The sequence below is a fragment of the Stenella coeruleoalba genome (genome assembly GCF_951394435.1).
Source record: "Stenella coeruleoalba genome assembly, chromosome: 3".
Taxonomy (NCBI): Eukaryota; Metazoa; Chordata; class Mammalia; order Artiodactyla; family Delphinidae; genus Stenella; species Stenella coeruleoalba.
This window is the reverse complement of record NC_137148.1, coordinates 62,289,541-62,298,485: the sequence shown is the minus strand read 5'-3', so window position 1 is coordinate 62,298,485 and position 8,945 is coordinate 62,289,541. Positions and strand designations below refer to the sequence as shown.

The 8,945-nt window shown below is 42.0% G+C and overlaps 1 protein-coding gene across 2 annotated transcripts in view; it reads left to right on the top strand.

Annotated features, from left to right (window-relative positions):
- The first annotated feature begins 339 nt into the window (after positions 1–339).
- ARSB (arylsulfatase B) overlaps positions 340–8,945 on the top strand; it is a 186,247-nt gene continuing 177,641 nt past the window's right edge. For both annotated transcript variants that reach the window (XM_079916968.1, XM_079916967.1), the window contains exon 1: positions 340–1,892. In XM_079916968.1, coding sequence (XP_079773094.1) covers positions 1,584–1,892 — 309 coding nt within the window. In that variant the 5' untranslated portion in view covers positions 340–1,583. The remainder of the gene's footprint in view (positions 1,893–8,945) is intronic.

The following is an 8,945-nucleotide window of genomic DNA, read 5'->3' as shown; positions in this document are numbered from 1 at the left end:
TCTTTAAATGGAATTTTCAAGACTTAACCTAATGAGAGTCAAACAGCGCTTCAAAATTTTTCTTTTTACTTTAATGCTAAATTAAAAATTTTTTTCCTGTTAAATTTCATTGATTCCACCAGTGGTGAAAAGTGGATGTAACATAAACTAATCTACTTCATACAAAGAAAAAAAAAATTCTATGTATGTAAAAGGGAAACATTCCACATATTAAAGAATAATTTTCAAAAAAAGGTTAAATCGTGACCCTAATACATATATAAAAATGAATACATGTTAAAGATTTTATTTAACATTAATGAGAAAATGGGTAAGGTGTTAACACCAGTTCAAAGGACAATCCAAGGACCAGATCAGGAATATTAAGTAAATGTGTAAGTGGAGGCAAAACTTTTTTCCGGAGGTGGTGAGGATGCCATTCCACTGGATAGAATTCATTTGCATCTGTATAAACAAGAATTAGTTTCCATCGCTACCGGTTATCTACAGCCTATAAAGTTGTAAAACGATTCCCATGGAATCAGATGCAGATAACTTGAAAGGATGCTGTGCAAAACTTCTTCCCCTACTACTGTTAACAGTTATTGTGTATCTCCAGACACAGAGTAGGCAGAGTCTTGATGACAATGGGAATATACTGGTCATAAGGCTAACTTCAATTCAATGAGCATGTGGCTAAGGGAATTTTTCCTTCCATCCACAGGTTATTTCAGGCAAATTAGATACTATACTTCTTTGGTTCACTATTTGATTCTGGGGGAGCCAGCTCTTAAAGGGCTCATGAACCGGACAAACTAATAAGCTACTCAATGGCCACACAGCACGCCAATCAAGAGCCAGGGCAACCTAAGTAAAACTGCACCTTCAAAAGGGCACCGTGCAGTCGGAGTGTGTATTTGACCCCTTTTTTGCTAGTGGGGAGGAAATGGCTTCACAGGCGTACGCTATTCTTAAATGAATCGGAAACATCACCCAGACCTCTGCCTCTTCATCGTCCCCGCACCTGCACGAGGCTGGGTTCTTTTGCTAGAAATAATTCTGCTAGAAATGATTCTTTCACGACCTTTAAAACCTCGTAGCTCAAGATCTGGAGTCGGAACTGGGTTTGGGTTAGGCTCCACCAACTACACAAGCTTGTTTATTCTGGAAAAAAAAGAAAAAAGGCAATAATTGTGATTCCTAGCTGCCAGGGTTGCTCCGAGATTTAAAGAGATGAGGGCTGTGAAATATGCTTTGTAAGCTGTGAAGAGTTAGTACAAAGAACAAATCTGCTCCTCTTTTACGATGCCACGAGGCAAAGCTCTTCGGTGGAAAGATAAGAGATCTTAGCTCCTATCAAGCATCAACGGAGCACGGCAGCAAGGGCTGCCCGAGTTCTTCTCTGGCTCCTCCCCCACCACACCGGCCCCGGCCCGGGTCAGAGGCGGCGGAGGCTCTGGCGCCGGGCCTCTCCTGCCTGCGGCCTGCTAGGGGTGAAATCCCGTGCTGGGGCGGGGCAGGCCCCGGCCGCCCAGTTCCTGATTCTATAAGCAGTGCCCGGGGCCCGGGGGCGCCACAGGCGCGGGCACCGCGGGCGGCGCAGGATGGGCCCGCGCAGCACGGCGAGCCTGCCCCGAGGCCCCGGGCCGCGGAGGCCGCTCCTCCCCGCCGTCCTTCCGCTGCTGCTGCTGCTGCCGCCGCCGCCGGTCTCAGGCGCCGGGGCTGGCCGGCCGCCCCACCTCGTCTTCGTGCTGGCGGACGACCTGGGCTGGAACGACGTGGGCTTCCACGGCTCGGAAATCCGCACACCGCACCTGGACGCGCTGGCGGCCGCCGGGGTGCTGCTAGACAACTACTACACGCAGCCGCTGTGCACGCCGTCGCGGAGCCAGCTGCTCACCGGCCGCTACCAGGTACGCAGCGCCTCCGGCGGCCCGCGGCCGGCCCGCGAGCCTCTTAGAAATGGGCCTCGAGCCCTGGGCGGGTGCCGACCAGCCGGGATCGGTTCCCCGAACCGGGTCCCAAAGAGACGGCTTCTGGCCCTAGCAGCTCTGTACTTGCTTCGCTCAGGCCCGCAGCCCGCGGCGGCCTCTGCGCATGCCCGGCTCCAGGGCGCCGCTCTTCCCCCGGCGCCCCACCTCTCCGGGTGGTGTTTCTGTGTTACGTTTTCAAAAGGTCGGGGTGAAGGGGTTTCTGGGCAATGCCAGATGCGGGGCACTGCGAGTCAGTAGGCTGAAGGTCCGAATGGACTTTGCCGAGCGGTCTTGAAGTGGGAGGATGGAGAGCGAGCAGGCGGGGCACCCAGGAGTGAAGCAGAGAGAGATGGGGAGCCAGGAAAGCTGGGTGGGGAGGAGCATTAAAACGAAGGAGAGCTCGCAGTGGGTGCGCTTTTGGTTTCTGTAAACCCAGCGGTCATAGGTTAGGACTGCCCGACCAAAGATTTATTTTTCCAAGTTCTCAGCAGCCCTGCAGTGAAAACCAAGTTGATTTTTCTTGGGCTGCTGACTTTCCGTTCAGATGTAACCTGTATTGAACTCCTCTGAGCATCTTCATTATCTCTTTTAAAACTTCTCTGTAGTTAACAGAGTAAAGTATATTTGTAGAGAGCACGCATACATTAGATAACGAAGAATATCAAGAACATTTGCATAGTGCTTTACTGTTTTTAAAGTTAATTCTTGAAACAGCCTGTGAGCTAGCTGTTATTTTTAATCCCCTTTTACACATTAGGCAGTAAACCTGTAGAGGTTCAATGACATGTTAAGAATTATTAATTGAAAAAAGTGCACAGTGTAAGAGTTGTGAATGAAATTTTATTTGGAGCAAGGTGAGGGCTATAGCCTGGGAGACAGCATTTCAGATAGCTCTGAGAAACTGCTCCAAAGAGGTGGGGGGAAAGGTCAGTGTTACATATGACTTTAGTGAAGGGGGTGCGTACGGTCAAGTACACGTTTTCGCGGAGGCCTGCTGCTAGTCACGAGGAGCAGATGTCACTGTTAATGATTTTAGTGCTTTTCTAGATATGAGGAGGTGCAAGAATTGGGCTGATAAAACCTTCTCCTGAAAATATCTAACTATCTGAAGGCCCGTCCTGCCAGTTTTTCCTGGAGCACAGAGCGCCTTGCTCCTGATCTCCACCCTGAACTCCTCTCGGAGGGGGGGTTGAAGGTCAGCGGCTGTAGTGGCCAGTGACTTAGTCCTTGTAGAGTCAGATGACAAGTGCCAGTTTTTAGTTGGCAGTATCACACAGCTAGAAAGTGGTAAAACTGGGTTTTGTGCCTTTCCTGCATCCACTAGTCATCTCAGGCCTCTAAAATTGGACTCTTCTTTTTTCTTAATCTGAATAAGATTGACATTTTGTGATTATGACCATGTTAAATATACAATAAACAGGTAGTTTGTATGCACTGTTTGTTCAACAGCCATACTTTGGGCCCTTACTGTGAAAGTCACAGGGATGTGCCTGAACCTTGCCCTCCCAAATCTGTGTTCATGTAGCGTTTCAGATCAACCCTAGCCTCATGTTGTCCTGAGATCAAGGGAAGGGAGGGTTCACTTGCAATAAAGATTAGCACAGTGGTCTGAAGACTTTTAGAAACAGAAATGATAGAGTTTTACTACGGAGTGAAAAGTAAGTCAAGGTTTGCAGTGGAGGTAAAGGATGGTTCCCTTCACCATCAGCCCTAAGTACTTTCCGCAATTCTAACTGGCTGCTACGTGGAATCAGGAATCTCTGCTCTGATGCAAATGTCACACTGGACACTTTGTAGGAGTACAAGAGCGTCTGAATAAAGAAGGGAAAGGAGGGAAGACAGGGTCTGCCCAAATGGTTCTGCATTTGATCTGAAGTAAGAGAACTGAACTCAAATTGCAGAAGAATGGGAGGGCCATTCATTTCTCCAACTTCCTCCCTTCCAACAGTCTTGAAAAGGAAAACAAATACCACACTTAAAAAACTTGTTCAGACTGCTTTTGCCTCTGAACATCCTCCCTGATCAGTCACCAACATTCCATCCTGGGAAGAAACAAAACAAAACAAAAAAATGAGTATTTAGAGTACCCTGAGGTTAAGAAGTGAAGGTAGAGGCTGCTTATCCAAAAGTGTTTAGAGGCCAATCAGTGTAGCAAGCTAGCCTCCCCAAACATTTTGCTTGGCTTTTCTCCCCTGTTCTGTTTGAGTTCAAGAGACTCAATTAGAAATTACCTTTGGTTAGCAACCATCCTCTTTTAAAAGAGTCAGTATTTCTGGGAGAGCGAAGGAGCCTCACTGGCCTCAGATACTATATTCTGGTACCATTCTAAGCATTTTACATGTATTAGTTAATTTAACTCTTACAGCACCCCGATGAAGTAGGTACTACTATTATCATCCCTATCTGATAACAAAGAAACTGAGGAAGGGGTTAAGAAAGTTGCCCAGGGTCACAGGGCTGGTAAGTTGTGAATCAGGATTTGAACCAGGCAGTAGCTCTATAACCACTACACTACATCGCCTACTCAGAATTATTAAAAACATCATCGCAAGAGCTGCTTCATATTTACTAACTAATCTCTCTTATTTTTTGACATATAGGTCATTCCTAAACATCTCGATGAAAAAAATTTACCCATTAGATTTCAAGTTAGGAATTCCTTATGTTAAATGTAAAGTGAAAATGGGGAGAGAGGTTTCATTTCAAAATGAGTCATGTGTTGTGCATAATTTTAGACAATAAAATGAGGAAATTTGTTGACTATTTCAAAATTAGGTACTTGAAAGAACTGCTTAATAGTCGTATCTGTGAACCTAACAATCATGCTTTAATAGAGGTGCCACCTTCCTTAATCATCTAACTTTAGATTAGAAAAGTGCAAAGTGATAAACAAGTTTTGACTGATTGAATTTTGTATTCCCAATAAATGCTGAATTTTAGGTTTTTAGCTTATAAGAGTATTTAGTGAAGAGGACCAGTTAAGAGTTGTGAGATGTGGATTTCAGTCTTTGCCATGTCAGCCTTCAGACTCTGACCTCGAAGGACATCATTTTCCATGTCTGTAAAATACTGGAGTTGGGCTGAACTCTAAGGCTCTTTCTAGCTGTAAATGTTTTTGACTCGATGGCTCCTGTGTTCACTAGAGCAAGTTTCTAACTTGGCAAAAGCACATTATCTACCCACTGTCTCCATCTACTGGTAGAAAGAGAGATTAATCTTGCCCAGCACTGCCTTACAAGTTGGACGAGCTGCTTGCTGCGCGGCTAGGCACTTGTTTAAAAAGGAACATGAATTCAACCTTTTATATTGAGATGTTTAATTGTTCCGAATCCTCACATTTGAACCTTTTAAAACTTGCATACGTTGGTGAAAAATTCATAGAGTTTAGATGGAGGGGAGAGGGAGATTGATCAGCAGATGAACTAAGTAGTTACTGGTAATCCAGGAACTAAAATTCAGGTCTCAATATACTTAAGTTAGTTTTCTTCCCACAGCATTATGACTCATTCATTCATTATTTTAAAAATATTTTATAAAATCTATATTTTATTTACATTTTGAATAGGAAATCCATTCACATGGTTTAAAAACTCAAAAGTTTCAAAATCTCTCCCTATACACAGATGTATGTGCACACACACACACACACGCACACACACACACACACACACACACACACACATTCTGTTCCTTAGGCATACAGTTACCTATCTTTGGAGGCAAACAACACTGTGTAAATTGTATATATCCTTCCAAAAGTATTTTATGCATATACAAGCAAATATATATGTAGATATTCATCCCTCTCCTTTGATTTGAATGGTAGCATACTCTTTTTTGGGGGGTTCTTTTTTTTTTCAATTTCAATGAAATGTAATTGACATACAGCACTGTGTAAGTTTAAGGTGTACAGCATAATGACTTGATGAACATGCACCATGAAATGATTACCATGGTAAGTTTAGTGAACAACCATCATCTCATAAAAAAGAAAAGAAAAAAATTTTTCCTGTGATGAGAACACTTAGGGTTCACTCTTTTAACAACTCTCATATATAACATGCAGCCGTGTTAATTGTATTTATCATGTTGTACATTACTTCCTTAGTATTTATTTATCTTATAACTGGAAGTTTGCACCTTTTGACTACCTTCATCCAATCTATCCTCCCCCCCACCTCTGCTAACCACAAGTCTGATCTCTATTTCTGTGTATGTTTGTTTGTTGGAGTATAACTGACCTATAACACTACATTAGTTCCTAGTATACAGCATAGTGATTCCCTATTTCTACAAATTCCAAAATGATCAGAATGATAGCATACTCTTCACAATGTTTTGTACCTCATTTTTTTTAACTTAACATTTGAAATAATTTCATATTGTTACATAAAGAGCATCCTCATTAGTTTTTATGGCTGTATAATATTTTGGTAGATGGATATATCATAATTTATTTAACTAGTCACATAATGATGGACATGCAGGTTGTTTCCAGCCTTTTGATATATCAGAGAATGCTGAAGTCAATACCTTGTACCTATGTCATTTTGCACATGTTTGAATATATATATGTAGGGTAAATTCTTAGAAGAGGAATTTTCTGGGTTTAAGTGTAGAGGCATTTGTAATTTGGATAAATATTGCAAAATTATACTTCAGTAGGTTGTATCAATCTACATTCTTACCAGCAATATATGATATGCTTATTTCCCTATATATGTATTTTTAAGTTATATTTCACATGCCACAAGATTAATCATTTTAAATATATAAGTCATTGGTTTTTCATATATCCACAAGGTGGTGCAACCATAACCACTGTCTAGTTTCAGAACATTTCCATCACCCCAGATGAAACCCATTAGCAATTCCTCCCCATTCTCCTCTTGCCTTAGTTCCTGGCAGCCACTGATCTACTTTCTATCTCTGTGGATTTGCCTATTTTGGACATTTCATATAAAATGGACTCATACAATAGATGTCCTTTCATCCATGTTGTAATATGTATTATTCCTTTTCATGGCTGAATAATATCCCATTGTGTGAATACACCAACATTTTATTTATCCGTTCATCAGTTGATGGACATTGGATTGTTCCATTTTTTGTCTATTATGAATAATGCCACTGTGAACATCCATGTAGAAGTTTTGTATGAACATATATATTTTTTTCTGTTTTCTAGGGTATATACTTAGGAGTAGAATGCTAGATCATATGGCAACTCTATGTTTAACTTTTTGAGGGACTGCCAAACTGTTTCCATAGCAGCTGTACCATTTTGCATTCCCATCAACAATGTATGTGGGTTCTAATTTCCTCACCTCCTTGCCAACACTTTATATATTCTGGATACTAAACCCTTTGCAGATATATGATTTGTATTTGTATCCTTATGTTTATCCTATGCCAGTACTACATTGTCTTTGTTAGGACAGAGTTAGGACAGTTGTGTAAGAATACCAACTTGCAACACATAGCAAATAAGACTTAGAGATCTAATGCACAGCGTAGTGAATACAGACAATAATATTGTATTATAACCATTGAACTTGCTAGGAAACTGGAACTTAATGATTCCAACCTGTAAAAGAAAGGATAATTATAAAATATGATAGAAGTGCTAATTATCACTACAATGGCAATCCTATCATAATGTATAAATGTATCAAATTAACATGTGTTACACCTTAAATTTATACAATGTTTTACATCAAATATATTTCAATAAAAAACACACACATCCTAAGCCAGGGATTGTGAGTTCGTGTCCCACCTGGGGTACCAAAAAAATAAAAACTAAAAACCACATATAATAAAGATGTTTATAAGAGTGGGAGAATAATAAAAATACTTCAGCTTTTCTAATAGAATTTTCATACCCCTTTTAGTTCAAACAAAAGACTTGAAAATACTGAATTTCCTTATTCTTACAAATTGACTTTATTCAGCACAAAATGTTCATTACACCTCTGCACTCCTAGTTCACATTTTAAGCGTGGTTGTCTGTTCTCAGGTCCGGCTTCTCCATGACATTGCCTCACTTGTCTCTGACCTGGAGAAGCACCTGGTGTTGAGCAAGTAAATGAATGAACGTGCTAAGTGTTTTAACACCTGTGCGTTTCCTGAAAGAGCTCACTGTCTTAACTGCTTAGGGTTGACAGGTCATTTCTAGCGCCCTGGCTTCCTTTTTAAGAAATTTAAAAGGTGAAAGGGTAACAAAACTGGTAGGCCTTAGTAGAAACACTTCCTTCTGGGAAAAAAAAAGAGTAAAGTAACTTTGGTCCTCACCTGGGAACATTCTTACCTTGGGACCTGAGGGGGCCACTCCACCAGAACTCTGAAACCTTGGCAGAGGTTAGAAGCAATGAAAGATGACGCCAAGGTTTCATTCTTAAGGGACTCACGCCACATTTCTCTTAATCACATTGACAAATGGACAAGACACTTTCACGCCTTTTCACTCACACCTGAAGCAGAACCTTGAACAGGAATTCTAGGAAGGAGGCTGTGCGGGAGCATTGTGGGTAATTTTTGACTTTTGCTTCAAGTTTGCTTGAAGAATGTGAGCAGGGAAAACCCACGGCCGCAGGGAGAATAGGGCATTGCATACTGTGGCGTGAAAGAGGAAGCCGTTCTGCCTGGGGTTGCCCTCACCTCCCTGCTGCTTTTTCTCATTGTCTTCAGTATCCTGCCTGCCCTCCAAGTGCTTGCCTCTCAGTGTCTCTTGTCCCTGGTTACCTTTCCCTGGACTCTAAGATTAGAAGTGGGGCAAAGAGGAGTCAAGAGTTGGAAGAAAGGGGTGAGTCTTGGGGAAAGATGTAGTCATTAGGAGTGTTCATATGACTTCCTGGCAAAGGCATCCAAGGCGTGAGTGATAAGAGGAGCATGTAGTCCAGAGGCCATAGGTGCCTCCAAAGATAAAGAACTTGCTAGTTTTTATTCCTGTGCTCATTTAAGAGGAGAAGTAAAGGATGCATCAGCTCCATA